Source organism: Monodon monoceros, unplaced genomic scaffold, assembly GCF_005190385.1.
Source record: "Monodon monoceros isolate NGI ecotype Baffin Bay Population unplaced genomic scaffold, NGI_Narwhal_1 Super_Scaffold_18, whole genome shotgun sequence".
NCBI lineage: Eukaryota > Metazoa > Chordata > Mammalia > Artiodactyla > Monodontidae > Monodon > Monodon monoceros.
The window spans coordinates 41,764,447-41,783,235 of NW_021703774.1; the positions used below are offsets into that span (position 1 = coordinate 41,764,447).

Genomic DNA, 18,789 nt, shown 5'->3' on the forward strand with positions numbered 1-18,789 from the left:
ACCAGGTACTGTCTAGGTGCTGAGGATATTCATAGAACTTACATCCTAATTGGAGGAGATAGAAAATTAGCAAACAAATGTATTAACATTTGAATTTTGGGTAAGCAAAGTCTATTATTATTAACAATAAGATTTTATTAGAAGATTTTATTATTGAAGTATAGTTGATTTACAATGTTGTGTTAGTTTCAAGTGTACAGCAAAGTGATCCAGTTGTACATACATATATATATTCTTTTTCAGATTCTTTTCTTTTATAGGTTATTACAAAATATTGAGTATAATTCCCTGTGCTATATAATAAGTCCTTGTTGGTTATCTATTTCATATATAGTAGTGTGTATCTGTTAATCTCAAACTCCTAATTTATCCTTCCTACCTTCTTGTTTTCTATGTCTGTGGGTCTATTTCTGTTTTGTAAATAAGTTCATTTGTACCATTTTTTAAGATTTCACTTAAGCGATACCATATGATATTTGTCTTTGGCTTACTTAGCATGATAACCTCTAGGTCCATTCATATTGCTGAAAATAGCATTATTTAGTCCATTTTTATGGCTGAGTAATATTCCATTGTATATATGTATATATACATGTACACATGTGTGTATATATGTATATGTGTGTGTGTATATATATATATACACACACACACACACCACATCTAATAAGAAAATATTTTTAAGATAGAAATATGAGAAGACCATTACCAAAGAAAAAGGGAGGCAGATCCTATGAAGGTCAGTGGCCTTACTGGAGGTAAAAGTTTGGTAACCAAAGCAAAGCTAATGGAAGCAACTCAACAAGTGGTTGATCTCCAAAATATACAAACAGCTCGGGTGCTCAATATCAAAAAAGCAAACAACACAATCAAAAATGGGCAGAAGAGCTAAAGAAACATTTCTCCAAAGAAGATATACAGATACCTAAAAAGGACGTGAAAAGAGGTTCAACTTCACTAATTATTAGAGAAAGGCAAATCAAAACTACAATGAGGTATCACCTCACACCAGTAAGAATAGCCATCATCAAAAAATCTACAAACAATAATGCTGGAGAGGGTGTGGAGAAAAGGGAACCCTCCTACACTGTTGGTGGGAATGTAAATTGGTGCATCCACTATGGAGAACAGTATGGAGGTTCCTTGAAAAACTAAAAATAGAGCTACCATATGATCCAGCAATCCCACTCCTGGGCATATATCTGGAGAAAACCATAATTCGAAAAAATACATGACCCCAGTGTTCACTGCAGCACTATTTACAATAGCCAGACATGGAAGCAACCTAAGTGTCCATCAACAGAGGAATGGATAAAGAAGATGTAGTACATATATTCAATGGAATATTACTCAGCCATAAAAAAGAATGAAATAATGCCATTTGCAGAAACATGGATGGACCTAGAGATTGTCATACTGAATGAAGTAAGTCAACAACAGAGAAAGACAAATATCATATGATTTCACTTACATGTGGAATCTTAAAGAAATGGTACAAATGAACTTATTTACAAAACAGAAATAGAGTCACAGATGTAGAAAACAAGCTTATGCTTACCAAGGGGGAAGGGGGGGAGGGATAAATTGGGAGTTTGGGATTGACGTATACACACTATGATATTTAAAACAGATAACTAATAAGAACCTACTGTGTAGCACAGGGAACTCTACTCAATACTTTGTAATGACCTATATGGGAAAAGAATCTAAAAAAGAGTGGATATATGTATATGTATAACTGATTCACTTTGCTGTACAGCAGAAACTAACACAACATTGTAAATCAACTATACCCAATAAAAATCAATTTAAAAAAATAATAGACCTAATTTTAGGTCCATAAGTTCAGACAGTGCCTCCAGACTTCAGGCATGATTGAGCAGCTTGCTCAGATGGATGTCCTGTAAGGAAGTGATTATTTCTCACTACACACTTGTATGTGGGAGGAAATTGAATATAGTTGTTGATTCTTAACACTTTTCAAAGGCATTTATTTAAACAAAAATGTAGATTCTTAGCTGTTCCCTTTATAATATTAACCTTACTACTAAGATAAGCTCATCATAGAAAACAGTATATTAGTATTTGTTCTTTATACACTTAGAAAATTATGAATTCTCAAATGTAACAGATTAATTCCTCTTTAATACAATCACTAGTAAGGTGGGAATAAAAGATAGAAATGTTTCGTTTTCATCAATAATTACTGTTTTATTTTATTTTTTTTAACATCTTTATTGGAGTATAATTGCTTTACAATGGTGTGTTAGTTTCTGCTTTATAACAAAGTGAATCAGCTATACATATACATATATCCCCATATCTCCTCCCTCTTGCGTCTCCCTCCCACCCTCCCTATCTCACCCCTCTAGGTGGTCACAAAGTAACGAGCGGATCTCCCTGTGCTATGCGGCTGCTTCCCACTAGCAACCTGTTTTACATTTGGTAGTGTAAATATGTCCATGCCACTCCCTCACATCGTCCCAGCTTACCCTTCTCACTCCCCGTGTCCTAAAGCCCATTCTCTACGTCTGCATCTATATTCTGGTCCTGCACCTAGGTTCTTCTGAACTTTTTTTTTTTATATTCCATATATATGTGTATTTGTTTTTCTCTTTCTGGTTTAGTTCCCTCTGTATGACAGACTGTAGGTTGATCCATCTCACTACACATAACTGAATTTCATTTCTTTTTATGGCTGAGTAATATTCCATTGTATATATGTGCCACATCTTCTTTCTCTATTCATCTGTTGATGGACACTTAGGTTGCTTCCATGTCCTGGCTATTGTAAATAGAGCTGCAATGAACATTATGGTACATGACTCTTTATGAATTATAGTTTTCTCAGGGTATATGCCCAGTAGTGGGATTGCTGGGTCATATGGTAGTTCTATTTTTAGTTTTTAAAGGAACCTCCATACTGTTCTCCATAGTGGCTGTATCAATTTACATTCCCAACAACAGTGCAAGAGGGTTCCCTTTTCTCCACACCCTCTCCAGCATTTTTTGTTTGTAGATTTTTTGGTGATGGCCATTATGACTGGTGTGAGGTGATACCTCATTAGAGTTTTGATTTGCATTTCTCTAATGATTAGGGATGTTGAGCGTCCTTTCATGTGTTTGTTGGCCATCTGTATGTCTTCTTTGGAGAAATGTCTATTTAGGTCTTCTGCCCATTTTTGGATTGGGTTACTTGTTTTTTTGATATTGACCTGCACTAACTGCTTGTAAATTTTGGAGATTAATCCTTTGTCACTTGCTTCGTTTGCAAATATTTTCTCCCATTCTGAGGGTTGTCTTTTGGTCTTGTTTATTGTTTCCTTTGCTGTGCAAAAGCTTCTAAGTTTCATTAGGTCCCATTTGTTTATTTTTGTTTTTATTTCCATTTTTCTAGGAGGCGAGTCAAAAAGATCTTCCTGTGATTTATGTCATAGAGTATTCTGCCTGTGTTTTCCTCTAAGAGTTTTATACTGTCTGCCCTTACATTTAGGTCCTTAATCCATTTTGAGCTTATTTTTGTGTATGGTGTTAGGGAGTGTTCTACTTTCATTCTTTTACATGTAGCTGTCCAGTTTTCGCAGTGGCACTTATTGAAGAGGCTGTCTTTTCTCCATTGTATATTCTTGCCTCCTTTATCAAAAATAAGGTGACCATATGTGTGTGGGTATATCTCTGGGCTTTCTATCCTGTTCCATTGATCTATATTTCTGTTTTTGTGCCAGTATCATACTATCTTGATTACTGTAGCTTTGTAGTAGAGTCTGAAATCAGGGAGCCTGATTCCTTCAGCTCCATTTTTCATTCTCAAGATTGCTATGGCTATTCAGGGTATTTTGTGTTTCCATACAAACTGTGAAATATTTTTTCTAGTTCTGTGAAAAATGCCAGTGGTAGTTGATAGGGATTGCACTGAATCTGTAGATAGCTTTGGGTAGTACAGTCATTTTCACAATGTTGATTCTGCCAATCCAAGAACATGGTATATTTCTCAATCTGTTTGTATCATCTTTAATTTCTTTCATCAGTGTCTTATAGTTTTCTGCATACAAATCTTTTGTCTCCTTAGGTAGGTTTATTCCAAGGTATTTCATTCTTTCTGTTGCAATGGTAAATGGGAGTGTTTCCTTAATTTCTGTTTCAGATTTTTCATCATTAGTGTATAGGAATGTGAGAGATTTCTGTGCATTTATTTTGTATCCTGCTACTTTACCAAATTCATTGATTAGCTCTAGTAGTTTTCTGGTGGCATCTTTAGGATTCTCTATGTATAGTATCATGTTATCTGCAAACAGTGACAGCTTTACTACTTCTTTTCTGATTTGTATTCCTTTCATTTCTTTTTCTTCTCTGATTGCTATGGCTAAAACTTCCAAACTGTGTTAAATATTAGTGATGAGAGTGGACAACCTTGTCTTGTTCCTGATCTTAGAGGAAATGGTTTCAGTTTTTCACCATTGAGAATGAAGTTGGCTGTGCGTTTGTCATATATGGCCTTTATTATGTTGAGGTAAGTTCCCTCTATGCGTACTTTCTGGAGGGTTTTTATCATAACTGGGTGTTGAATTTTGTCGAAAGCTTTTTCTCCATCTATTGAGATGATCATATGGTTTTTCTCCTTCATTTGTTAATTGATTGATTTACGTATATTGATTGATTTGCGTATATTGAAGAATCCTTGCACTTCTGGGATAAACCCCACTTGATCATGGTGTATGATCCTTTTAATGTGCTGTTGGATTCTGTTTGCTAGTATTTTGTTGAGGATTTTTGCATCTACGTTCATCAGTGATATTGGCCTGTAGTTTTCTTTCTTTGTGACATCTTGGCTGGTTTTGGTATCAGGGTGATGGTGGCCTCGTAGAATGAGTTTGGGAGTGATCCTCCCTCTGCTATATTTTGGAAGAGTTTGAGAAGGATAGGTATTAGCTGTTCTGTAAATGTTTGATAGAATTCACCTGTGAAGCCATCTGGTTGTGGTCTTTTGTTTGTTGGAAGATTTTTAATCACAGTCTCAATTTCAGTGCTTGTGATTGGTCTGTTTATATTTTCTGTTTCTTCCTGGTTCAGTCTTGGAAGGCTGTGCTTTTCTAAGAATGTGTCCATTTCTTCCAGGTTGTCCATTTTATTGGCATAGAGTTGCTTGTAGTAATCTCTCATGATCCTTTGTACTTCTACAGTGTCTGTTGTTACTAGTCCTTTTTCATTTCTAATTCTATTGCTGTGAGTCTTCTCCCTTTTTTTCTTGATGAGTCTGGCTAATGGTTTTTCAATTTTGTTTATTTGCTCAGAGAACCAGCTTTTAGTTTTATTGACCTTTGCTGTTGTTTCCTTCATTTGCTTTCCATTTATTTCTGATCTGATCTTTATGATTTCTTTCCTTCTGCTAACTTTTGGGGTTTTCTTCTTTCTCTAATTGCTTTAGATGTAAGGTTAGGTTGTTTGAGATGTTTCTTCTGTCTTGAGGTAGGATTGTTTTGCTATAAACTTCCCTTTTAGAACTGCTTTTGCTGCGTCCCATAGATTTTGGGTCATCATTTTTGTCATTTGTTTCTAGGTATTTTTTTATTTCCTCTCGGATATCTTCAGTGATCTCTTGGCTTTGTAGTAGTTTGTTGTTTAGCCTCCATGTGTTTGTATTTTTTATAGATTTTTTCCTGTAATTGATATCTAGTCTCATAGTGTTGTGGTCGGCAAAGATACTTGATACGATTTAAATTTTCTTAAATTTACCAAAGCTTCATTTGTTACCCAAGATATGATCTATCCTGGAGAATGTTCCATGAGCACTCGAGAAGAAAGTGTATTCTGTTGTTTTTGGATGGAATGTCCTATAAATATCAATTAAGTCCATTTTGTTTAATGTATCATTTAAAGCTTGTGTTTCCTTATTTATTTTCATTTTGGATGATCTGTCCATTGGTGAAAGTGGGGTGTTAAAGTCCCGTACTATGATTGTGTTACTGTCAATTTCCCCTTTTATGGCTGTTAGGAACTATGTATTGAGGTGTTCCTATGTTGGGTGCATAAATATCTACAATTGTTATATCTTCTTCTTGGATTGATCCCTTGATCATTATGTAGTGTCCTTCTTTGTCTCTTGTAATATTCTTTGTTGTAAAGTCTATTTTGTCTGATATGAGAATTGCTACTCCCATTTTCTTTTGATTTCCATTTGCATGGAATATCTTTTTCCATCCCCTCACTTTCAGTCTGTATGTGTCCCTAGGTCTGAAGTGGGTCTCATGTACACAGCATATGTATGGGTCGTGTTTTTGTATCCATTCAGCCAGTCTATTGTCTTTTGGTGGGAGCATTTAATCCATTTATATTTAAGGTAATTATCGACATGTATGTTCTTATTATCATTTTCTTAATTGTTTGGGGTTTGTTATTGTAGGTCTTTTCCTTCTCTTGTGTTTCATGCCTAGAGAAGTTCCTTTAGCATTTGCTGTAAAACTTGTTTGGTGGTGCTGAATTCTCTTAGCTTTTGCTTTTCTGTAAATGTTTTAATTTCTCTGTTGAATCCAAATGAGATCCTTGCTGGGTTGAGTAATCTTGGTTGTAGGTTTTTCCCTTTCATCACTTTAAATATGTCCTGCCACTCTCTTCTGGCTTGCAGTGTTTCTGCTGAAGGATCAGCTGTTAACCTTATGGGGGTTCCCTTGTATGTTATTATTTTCTTTTCCCTTGCTGATTTTTAATATTTTTCCTTTATATTTAATTTTTGATGGTTTGATTAATATTTGTCTTGGCGATTTCTCCTTGCATTTATCCTGTATGGGACTCTCTGTGCTTCCTGGAGTTGATTATCTCCTTTCCCATATTATGGAATTTTTCAACTATAATCTCAGTCCCTTTCTTTTTGTCTTCTTCTTCTGGGACCCCTATACTTTGAATGTTAGTGCATTTAATGTTGTCCCAGAGGTCTCTGTGCTGTTCTGAATTCTTTTCATTCTTTTTTCTTTATTCTGCTCTGCTGTAGTTATTTCCACTATTTTTTTTAAATTAATTAATTTATTTATTTATTTTTGGCTGTGTTGGGTCTTCGTTTCTGTGCAAGGGCTTTCTCTAGTTGCGGTAAGCAGGTGCGGGCCTCTCAGTATCACGGCCTCTCTTGTTGCTCCAGACGCACAGGCTCAGTAGTTGTGGCTCATGGGCCCAGTTGCTCCACGGTATGTGGGATCTTCCCAGACCAGGGCTCGAACCCGTGTCCCCTGCATCGGCAGGCAGATTCTCAACCACTTCGCCACCAGGGAAGCCCTATTTCCACTATTTTATCTTCCAGGTCACTTATCCGTTCTTCTGCCTCAGTTATTCTGCTATTGATTCCTTCTAGAGAATTTTAAATTTCATTTATTGTGTTATTCATCATTGTTTGCTCTTTAGTTCTTCTAGGTCCTTGTTAAATGTTTCTTGTATTTTCTCCATTCTATTTCCAAGATTTTTGATCATCTTTACTATCATTACTCTGAATTCTTTTTCAGGTAGACTGCCTATTTCCTCTGCATTTGTTTGGTCTGATGGGTTTTTAACTTGCTCCTTCATCTGCTGTGTGCTTCTCTGTCTTCTCATTTTGGTTAACTTACTGTGTTCGGGGTCTCCTTTCACAGGCTGCTGGTTCATAGTTCCTGTTGTTTATGGTGTCTTCCCTCAGTGCCTAAGGTTGGTTTTGTTGGTTGTGTAGGCTTCCTGGTGGAGGGGACGGGTGCCTGTGTTGTGGTGGATGAGGCTGGATCTTGTCTTTCTGGTGGGCGGGACTGCGTCCAGTGGTGTGTTTTGGGGTGCCTGTGACCTTATTTCGATTTTAGGCAGCTTCTCTGCTAATGGGTGGTTTTGTGTTCCTGTCTTGCTTGTTGTTTGGCATAGGGTGTCCAGCACTGTAGCTTGCTGGTTGTTGAGTGGAGCTGGCTCTTAGTGTTGAGATGGAGATCTGTGGGAGAGCTTTCGCCATTTGATATTATGTGGAGCTGGGATGTCTCTGGTGGACCAATGTCCTGAACTTGGCTCTCCCACCTCAGTGGCACAGGCCTGACACCTGGCTGGAGCACCAAGACCCTGTCAGCCACATGGCTCAGAAGTACAGTGCTCCCAAAGTCCACCGTCTCAGTTTTGGAATAATTTGTTGTCTATTCAGGTGTTCCAGTGATGCAGGGAACATCAATTTGATTGTGCAGATTATTTTTTTTTTTTTTTGCGGTACACGGGCCTCTCACTGTTGTGGCCTCTCCCGTTGTGGAGCACAGGCTCCGGACGCGCAGGCTCAGCGGCCATGGCTCACGGGCCCAGCGGCTCCGCGGCATGTGGAATCTTCCCAGACCGGGGCACGAACTGGTGTCCCTTGCATCGGCAGGCAGACTCTCAACCACTGTGCCACCAGGGAAGCCCTGATTGTGCAGATTTAATCTGCTGCTCCTGAGGCTGCTGGGAGAGATTTCCCTTTCTCTTCTTTGTTCTCACAGCTCCTGGGGTTCAGCTTTGGATTTGGCCCCGCCTCTGCATGTAGGTCACGTGAGGGCGTCTGTTCTTCGCTCAGACAGGACGGGGTTAAAGCAGCAGCTGATTAGGGGGCTCTGGCTCACTCAGGCTAGGGGGGAGGGAGGGGTACGTAATGTGGGGTGAGCCTGCAGCGGCCGAGGCCGGCGTGACATTGCAACAGCCTGAGGCGTGCTGTGTGTTCTTCCAGGGAAGTTGTCTCTCCATCAGGGGACCCTGGCAATGGCGGGTTGCACAGGCTCCCGGGAGGGAAGGTATGGAGAGTGACCTGTGCTTGCATACAGGCTTCTTGGTGGCTGCAGCAGCAGCCGTAGCGTCCCATGCCTGTCTCTGGTGTCTGCACGGATAGCTGCGGCTCGCGCCCATCGCTGGAGCTCGTTTAGGTGGTGCTCTGAATCCCATCTCCTCGTGCACCTCGAAACAATGGTCTCTTGCCTCTTAGGCATGTCCAGACTTTTTCCCGGACTCCCTCCTGGCTAGCTGTGGCACATTAGCCCCCTTCAGGCTGTGTTCATGCAGCCAGCCCCAGTCCTCTCCCTGGGATCCGACCTCCGAAGCCTGAGCCTCAGCTTGCTAGCCCCCACCCACCCTAGTGGGTGAGCAGACAAGCCTCTTGGGCTGGTGAGTGCTGGTCGGCACCCATCCTCTGTGCGGGAATCTCTCTGCTTTGCCCTCTGCACCCCTGTTGCTGCACTCTCCTCTGTGGTTCTGAAGCTCCCCCTCCGCCCCCCCGCCCCGTCTCCGCCAGTGAAGGGGCTTCCTAGTGTGTGGAAACTTTCCCTCCTTCACAGCTCCCTCCCAGAGGTGCAGGTCCCATCCCTATTCTTTTTCTCTGTTTTTTCATTTTTCTTTTGCCCTACCAAGGTACACGGGGAGTTTCTTGCCTTTTGGGAAGTCTGAGGTCTTCTGCCAGCGTTCAGTCAGTGTTCTGTAGGAGTTGTTCCACATGTAGATGTATTTCTGATGTATTGTGGGGAGGAAGATGATCTCTACATCTTACTCCTCTGCCATCTTGAAGATCTCCTACTGTTTTATTTTAAATAGCAAATTTCAGGGCTTCCCTGGTGGCGCAGTGGTTGAGAGTCCGCCTGCCGATGCAGGGGACACGGGTTCGTGCCCCAGTCCAGGAAGATCCCACATGCCGCAGAGTGGCTGGGCCCACGAGCCATGGCCGCTGAGCCTGCGCATCCGGAGCCTGTGCTCTGCAACGGGAGAGGCCACAACAGTGAGAGGCCCACATACCGCAAAAAATAAATAAATAAATAAAATAGCAAATTTCACACTGCTCAGGATTATCTGTACTGTAAACTAGAAGAATTTAATAACATGTTGGACAATGATTAACTGTATTGTTCAAGACCATATTAATCAGGTTTTCTCTTTGTGTTTCTGCACCATCTTTAAGCAGGCTGCAATTTTCCGTCTTTAAAATTAAATTGAAACTGGTAGAGAAACAACTGAATCTGTTATGTTAAAATATTATTTTGAAACTTTCTTGATAGTATTTACTTATTAATTCAATGCAATTCATCAAGTTTCTACTCAGTGCCTTCTCTATTCCAGACACTAGATGTTTTATATACGCCAATGAATGTAGTATAGACTCCGAACTCAAGAATGCTTAGTCTAATCAAAAAGACAGCTAGGTATATAGAAAAAGAATATCAACAGTTGGAGGGTTTATTTATAAGTGCATTTGGAGTGATTCAGCATTTTTTACCACTGACTGATACTGCCTATACTTTTCTAACCAGAGAGTCCCCCCAAAGCAGAATTAAAAATTCAATAATTGCTTTTAGAGCTAAGTACAGTCATACACGGTCCCTTATGGGAACAGTAAGAATCTTCAGGCTGAATCACTATAAATTTAGCACTTCTTTCCCTGCAAGTTCCCTTTAAGTTGCCTCAGTGATTAAGGAATGCTTGATCTTGCCAGTTACGCATGCCACAAAGTTCCCATTTTTCTAGTTTGCTTTTTTCAGAACCAGACCCAGAAAACAAGCAATTATTTCTTGCTTGGTCAATACAAGTGGGAAATAAAAGACCTTTATAAAATAAAAGTAGATCATCAAATGTGTGCATGTATGTGATTATGGATGGATGAGGAAGGGTTGGTCTGCCATGTGCCACCTTCTAAGGATATTTGAACAGTTTTCGTACACACACATACACACAAACATATCTATGACCTTCCGAGTGCACGTATACATCATGTTGAAGTAGACGTACATACATATGCTCTCTTATAAATCAGATTTTCAGTATAAATATTTAGAACCCAACTTTGTCTGATCAAGCTGCTATAACAAAATACCACACACTGGGGATCTTATAAACAGCATTGATTTCTCACAGTTCTAGAGATTCAACATCACAGTGCCAACATGACAGAGTGAGGACTCTTCCTGGTTTGTAGACAGAGCCTTCTTACTGTGTCCTCACATGGTGGAAGGGGTGAGGGATCTCTCTGGAACCTCTTTTGTAAGAGTGCTGATCTCATTCATGAAGGCTTCACTTCATGACTTAAGCACCTCTCTAAGGCCCCACCTCCTAATATAATCACCTTTGCAGTTAGTATTTCAACATATGAATTTTCAGGAGACACCAACGTTCAGACTATAGCAGAAATCATCAGTTTCTGATCACATCAAAATTTTAAACAAAAAATGACAGAGGTAAAATAAAACAAAGCAGTAGTTATTTGCTTGCCAGGTAAAAAGGAGCCCATTTCACTTAAAAATTGAGTTCTGTGGAGCTCCCTAATCCAAGAGCAGAAGTGCTAGCAATAGGGAATGGGGGAGTTGTTCCACGTTAGGAGATTATTCTAAGAGATATCCTAGATTATTAAATTCTAGTTGGTTAAGAAAAAGATTATAAAGTTTCCCATGGGATGGGTCATTATTCTGTTTTAGGTCACTAAAGTGCAGATATAATTTTAAAGAGGTAAAAGAAAACATTATGCACATGCTTAGCACTTGGCAATGTCTTTTTCTTCAACCTCAAACAAAGGCCACAATGATAACTATACAGTGATAGGCTCTTGCAGTTGAAGTGTATTACCCAGCCATCCTGCTAGGTGTGTGCTGTGAAGATGCCTGTTCCACAGCTGAGGAAATGGCAGCTCAGCCAGGTTAACTTCACTAATTCCACAAACATTCATTGAGAAACTATTCCTTGGACTTAATCATTCTCCAAATGGGCCTCAAAATGAACTTGCCAGGCCTTGTTTATTTGCTTTCCCTGGAATCAGAAACAAAGTATTTTATTGCTTATTTAGTAAATAGAGGATTCCTAAATGACCAGTGTGGGGTTGGAGTCAAAGTTCTTGCACACACCATTTCTGTTCTCTAAAATCTCTGTTTATATCCTGAGCAAACAGCATCACTGCTATGAGAACCAACCAGGTCACCTGGGTTCACACTCCAGGCTCTTTTACTCTGTCTTGCTGCTTCTCCTATGTCTTATTGCCTTCTCTACATTCAAATACTTCTTTAAATTACAGATTAAAAAAGAAACAGAGCTTTAAAAAGTTAGAGATTGCCTTTTGATCAGAAGTTTCGATGACAGGATTTGTTTCCCAAAACAAGGGCATCTAGTACCTCTAATATAACTTGGTTAATAGAGTTTAAGCTCACAGATTCATTTTTAGAGTCATATCTATACAAAATGGAAGCTTCTTCCTCACAACTTGCCTAAGTACCTCAATTGTCAGACCTCTCATATTACAAAAGTCTACAATGTTCTATTCAAAACCCCCAAATACAGTGATCAGAAGGTAAAGCACACAAAACATTGACTGTCCTGTTGGTGTCTCTGTCATTTCTCTGCGTGCATGTTCCAGGTGGGAGAGTTCAGAGCCCATGCTGCTGAGTGGACAGCCAACGTCACGGCCGAATTCAAGGAAACCAGGAGGCGGCTGAGTGTGGAGATTTACGACAAGTTCCAGCGTGCCACCTCCATAAAGCGGAAGCTCTCCGCAGAACTGGCTGGAAACCACAACCAGGAGCTGACTCCCTGTAGGAGGACCCTGTCAGTGAACCACCTCGCTAGCGAGAGGGATGTCTTGCCTCCCTTACTGAAAACTGAAAGTATCTATTTGAACGGATTGACGCCACACTGTGCAGGCGAGGAAATTGCTGTTATTGAGAACATTAAATAGCCCTCTCTTTGAAGAGCCCTAGGCATAGCCATAGGTGAGGACTTCTATATGCTCTTTTTGACTGTTGTTGGTAGCGTTTTTTAAATTGTGCATGAGCTCCAAAAAGGAAAAACAAAAAAAAATAGATACACCTATCATGGTCATCTACCATCAAGAGAATTTGAATTCTGAGCCAGCACTATCTTTTCGATGATTCTTGTTGAATGGTCCACTTTCTTTGACCAGTGGAATAAAACAAGCAATGTCTGATGCCTTTTTGTGCCCAGACTGTTTTCCTCTCTCTTTTCCAAATGTGCCAAAAGGCCTCAGAATGAATTATAATTGTTTCCGGTAATAATGTAGCTTTGAGGGATCAGTCCTTAACTTTTCAGGGTCTACCTAACTGAGCCTAGATTATGGACCATTTATGGATGACAACATTTCTTTTTGTAAATGGCAAGAAATTCTTATGCAGCCTTTTACCTAAGAAATTTTCTGTCAGTGCCTTATCTTACCAAGAAACAGAACCTCTCTAGCTAATGTGTGGTTTCTCCTTCCCCGCCCCACCCCTAGGCTCAACTCCGCAGTCCTTTACCCCACAACTCCTGTTTGAATACCATACCTTGCTGGAAACAGTGTGTAAAATGACCGGAGTGATGATGCCCGAAGAAGGAATAGATGCCAAATTAGATGGACATTGAAGCAACACTCAGAAACCCTAGCGTTAAAGGCACTGCAGAGAAATGAGGTGCAAAGACGGCCCCTCTGAGTATTTATTTGACTCAGGTACCAATGGTACATATATACAGTGTAATTATTACCAGGCCAGTAAAACTGACTGCTCTCAATCAGTCCCTGTTTTCCTGGCAGTATTTAAAATTTATCATTTTTGACTAACTATATATACATCTTTTAACGGTGGAAGAAGGAAAGCCATATATATATATATATCTCCATATATATACATAAATGATCTGACAAAACTATGAAAATGGATATTCTTGAAGGCGAATTTAGACAGTTGGTGTGAATTGCCATTTGGATGAAAAGAAGATAGTAAAACAATGTGTTACAAGCATTTGCTAATAAACATTGTACTGCCAGCATCTATTTGCTTTTTGATGTATGAAAAGCTCATATGATTGTCTTTCCTTGGGTAACTTTTGCCAGATGAGGGGAGGGAATGTAGGAGGCAGAGGTGGGCACAGTCCTAACCTTCTGTGGGTGTACCTCTGGAGTTGTGGCTGTGAGAGCAGAGTTGAAACTGGGATCACTGTGATTTTGCACATGGAAAAATGCAGATTGCAGGCATAATTCATCTCTGACATTAGAGAAAAAGCTGTTATAGCACAATTTAAATCTTGAGAGTTTTTTTTAAAGACAGAAAAGGCTGTTAATCCTCTTTAGTTTAATTTTATATCTTGCAACTCTTTGGATGTTTTCAAGATTCAGAAGAAATTCAGTAAAGGCACCTAGTAGATTGCTACTCTTTCTTTTATTTTCATACACAGATCTGCTGTACATTGTAAATATAATTTGTAAAATGCAGAAAGAAAATGATTTCCCTAAATATAATTGCAAAACATTACTTTTATTCTTGGGGGTCAGGGGTGTATCTGAATAAGTGGCATTCAGATTAGGGTCTTAAAAAATAAACCCAGGATCTTAAAAAAAAAAAACTTAATAGATGCTTATTTTCCAAAGTTTAAATTTAAGCTAGAAATGTAAATATTCAGTTAACTTGTTGAAGGTACTTTTATAAACTTAAAAAATTCTAACCAAAATTTTAGAAAGTCAGGCTCTTTTAGAAGGAAAGCTACACCCACTTCCTCAATAACTGTTCTGAAAGTTCATATGGTGGAATGCACCATGTATAAACTGTGAATTGTATTGACAAATAAAGTTTGTAATTAAAGTCGGCATTTTCTGAGTCTCCTGCTTGCTGCTGAGGATTTAGATCTGATTCTGGCTGTGCAGAACTCCACTTTTCATGCTGAGTTTTTGTGGCTCCTTTGTTCACAGTATTCAAGAAATATTTTTGATGCAGTATTACTACCCTTGTTAAATACATGCAGATGTTCTTCTTGGTGGCTGTTAATCAAAAGTAAAACCCTGATATTTCACTTTTAAAATATGATATTTTAAAGAGCATATAAATTCAGGATGGTTTCTATTAAATTATATCAATATCTTAAATCATTGTTAGGCCTTGTCTTGACACTGAAGTAATTGGAATGCCGAACATGAGCACCTGAATGTTTTCTGTAGGAAAAGTCAAACATCCTGGCAGTGTTGAAGTCTACAACTAATCTTCTAAACCTCATACCCTAAATATTTGGACTACATACCTTGTCAGTACCTTACATAAATTTATTTATTCATTCCCAGGCACCTCGATACTCAGTAAATATCCTAAAACTGATCCCCAGCATTATCCTTAAGATTGGGGAAAATCTAAGGAAACGTGTGTGTATTATATCAATTTTATTTTTTCAAGTTTCATTTTGTTTACTTCTTGTGGAGAGAATATTGACAAAGGTTTTGACATAGTTTATGAGTTTAGTTTTTCAATGGACCCGTTTAAGAATGAGTAGTTTTGCCCTGAAGGATATTTGGGAAAATAAAAAGTACCAAACCCAGCAAGGATCAGGAACCTGTCTGATCTGGAATCTTAGACATGGGTTCTAGACAAGGCTTTCTATCCACCATACAACTAGTAAATTTAAAAATGACTGTTTTGGAGTTCCATTAATTTATTACATAAATCTATGTACTTTGCTGCCATAGTTCATGTGACACTGCCTTCTTTTTCAATAATATTTCACTCTTGCAATACAGGAAAAAGTGAAACTTCTAAAGCCAAGAAGGAATTGAATAATTTGTCTTGGCCGTCAAAAAAAATGAGAGAAGGGTGTAAGGCTTGGTCTTTTTCTCAAATTCTAAGGAACATATGACATAAAAGGAGGACTAAATCCCACCTCACTTTGTATAAAACAATCTGTAGAATTCATTGATTCTGAAGGCCAGAAGTTCAGACTAAGAGAAATTTTACATTGAACACCAGAAAAAAATAGACATTCTGAAGACTTGAGATAGCTATTTATGCCTAGGACTATTTTTGTTTTCCTTTAAAGAAAAATGTTTGCTGTTCTAGTAAAATCATAACTTTTTTGTGGTTTGCATTCCTTATCAAAGTGTGAGTATAAATTTGCTTTTGTGTAAAGTAAAAGCTGTCTCTATTTGAATACTCGTAACTGCATTAAAATTAATATATGATTTTTGCTTCAGCATGACTTGACTTAAATGTTCTTTTCCAGAGAAACTTACTGGTCTTGCACATGCTCATCTGTTGGTTCTGAGATGGTATGGAGTAACCTGGTTACTTTTGGTAGAAACTTTTGGCAGTAACTTACTGTGGCTATCTTAATAAGGGGGAATCTTCATAACTCCACGGGCCTCCTTCATCCCACCCCACCTCAAAGGATTATACAGCTTTTGTTTCACACATGGTACTTCCCCTCCCAGATCTCAGCTACCCCTTCCTAAAAGGCAGGGATTCGTTCCAATAACCAGGACTTTTGACTCTGCTCTTTTGTTTGACTCAACACCATTTGTTCACTAAGCCCCAGTTTTTACTATTTCTAATATTCATAAAAACATTTGTTATTTTCCTAGGATTAGCATTATAAAATATGTTCACTGTGTTATGCTCGTCTCAGTTTACAGCTATTTTGTTTTCTTTTTATCTGTCATTCTTTTCCAAAGTACTTCTGTACATTCACCAAAGACTCACTGCCTGGTCTTTATTCTTTTTTGCCCTCTCAGATTGGATTTCTCTCTGAGCTCCATCTTCATCTAGCTAACTCCAGTTGGATATCTCCATTTCTCAAAGGCACCTCAGCATAACTAAGACTCTCATTATCTTTCCCTAGACCTGGGCCTCCTTAGGTGTCACTTATTTCAGCAAATGGCATCACCGTCCATTTGGTTGGGCAAGTCATCTTTGATGTCATCGTCTCTCCTTCCCCCATACCCACCTATCACCAAGACATATTGACTTGCACCCTGAATGTGTCTTGAGTTTATACAAAGCCATAACCTTTATCCAAGCCACCGCCATAGCTCCCCCTTCTATTAACTGCTTTTGTTTCATTCTCTGCTCCAGATGAAAGAGTGGTCTTTTTCACATGCAAATCTGATTGTGTTACTGTCCAGTTCAAATCCACTAATTGTCCTTCATTTCTTTAGGAATAAGACCAGAATCCTTCAAATGGGCCTTCTTTTAGCCTCCCTTATACCATCCTCTCTGAGCTCATATTGTATCACTCTCTACCTCTCTGTATCCCAGCCCCAGTGGATTTGTCTTTTTCCATGAAGTTATGCCTGGAATGCTTGCTCTCTTTTTCCTCCTCAACTTTTTTTCACCTAACAAAATCCTCCTCATTCTTCATAACTCAGCTTAAGTATCACTTTCTCTGATAAGCTTTCCCTGACTCCAATTCAGGTAACTTTATAATACACTCTATAAAACCCTGTTTATTTCCCTGTTTATGATTAGATTCATCACTATTCCTCTTGATTATCTATCTTTCCCACTAGAATCTAACTCATTTGTTTTCGCTCACTAAAGTACTTTTATTTCCAAATACTAGCAAAGTACGTATAGTAGGTGCTCAAAAAATACATGATGAATAAGTGAATGGAGATAAAAACAAGGACTTAACTATTGTAACCATCTGAAGTATTGTAACCATCTGAAGTATAAATATCCCACATTTTCTCAGCTCTGCAAACATTTATCTGTCCTCTTCTACTGGCTTAGTAGTAAATGGGATACAAATATTTCTCATATTAACTGACAGGCTGGTACTAGTTACTCATTGTATATAAAAAAACCAAAACCAATTCTTCAACTAAGGAGACTTGCAGTTTGTCATTATACACTCTTGTTCTAAACAAGGGTTTCATTATTTTCACTTTCAAATTTTGGCTTCCAATAGATACTATCAAAGGCTTTTCAATTATAATTTAATCCCGAAAATCTGTTTAGAAATTAAGTGTAAATCATATTTGCTAATACTAGGAAATGGGTGCCTTTTATTAGTAGAAAGCTAAATGCACATTATCCTTGCCAAATAAAATTCAGCTTTTTCATGCTTAAATTTATAAGCAGTCTGGGAAGAAATCCATTATTGGGTACATCTTGAACTGTATCCAACTGAGAGTATTAGTCACTTACATGGTATAATTTTGAAATCAACTCATAGAGTAAACATTAGTTTTTATCCCATTGATGCCTGACTTTCGTAGATGGTATCTCTTTCTACACTATACAATTAAGAAAGAGTAGTGTGTAGACAATTTTTATCATACTACCTATTTTGTTTAAAAAACATTTTAGACTTTTAAATGTTATTGATATTAGACTATGTTTTCGGAGTTTTATTAAAAATTCTAAACGAGCATTAGTAAGTGGTAATATCTGGTGCAGATTCAAATTTTATCATTACCCAAGTATTTTAGAGATGGAAAGATAGCATCAGATACTATTAGGATATCTATCTAACCCATTTTGTTTCTCAGGTGCAACAATTAAGAGTTTATGCATGCACTGAGAAAGTTTAATATGGCCAAGGTCTAGATATATGCAAACCGATTAGCCAAGTGTATGAATCTCTTCAGTGATTACTTTGTATGCGCAAAGAAAATATTACTCTGTTCATGGTTTACCAAGTCAGCATTTTTCAAGCGCTTTTAATGTGCCAATCACTAGAAACACTAAGCCAATTAAATGTCTGCTTTCTAGGAGATGGCAGGGCATGGACATGCAGCACAGATGGAGGGAATGTCTCGGTGCAGAGGAGCCGTGAACAAAAAGGCTCTTGCCTGTTCATGGTCCTGGAAGGCTGAGGCAGAAGGGAAGGGAGAAGGGCTAGCAGTGGAGAGTTACTGAGTCAGAGTGGAGAAAAGTACCTCCGTTGAGGCCCCAATAAGGAGGCCTCTGAATAAGAGGTGCCTGAACCTGAGAGATTACAGTGCTCTGGCTATGGGAAGGGCAGCTTCCACGACACCTGCCAGACAAAACCACGGAATTGCCTATGCTGGGGGCTGAAAGATCACACATAGCATTTTGGCCTGGAGCCAGACTCCTCAGA

The 18,789-nt window shown here is 38.7% G+C and overlaps 1 protein-coding gene across 3 annotated transcripts in view; it reads left to right on the forward strand.

Annotated features, from left to right (window-relative positions):
* The window catches only part of KCNK2 (potassium two pore domain channel subfamily K member 2), a 229,641-nt gene extending 215,085 nt beyond the window's left edge, over positions 1–14,556 (forward strand). For 2 of the 3 annotated variants that reach the window (XM_029229275.1, XM_029229278.1), the window contains one exon: positions 12,338–14,556. In XM_029229275.1, coding sequence (XP_029085108.1) covers positions 12,338–12,655 — 318 coding nt within the window. In that variant the 3' untranslated portion in view covers positions 12,656–14,556. The remainder of the gene's footprint in view (positions 1–12,337) is intronic. The other variant, XM_029229277.1, reaches the window with a different exon arrangement.
* The last annotated feature ends 4,233 nt before the right edge of the window (positions 14,557–18,789 follow it).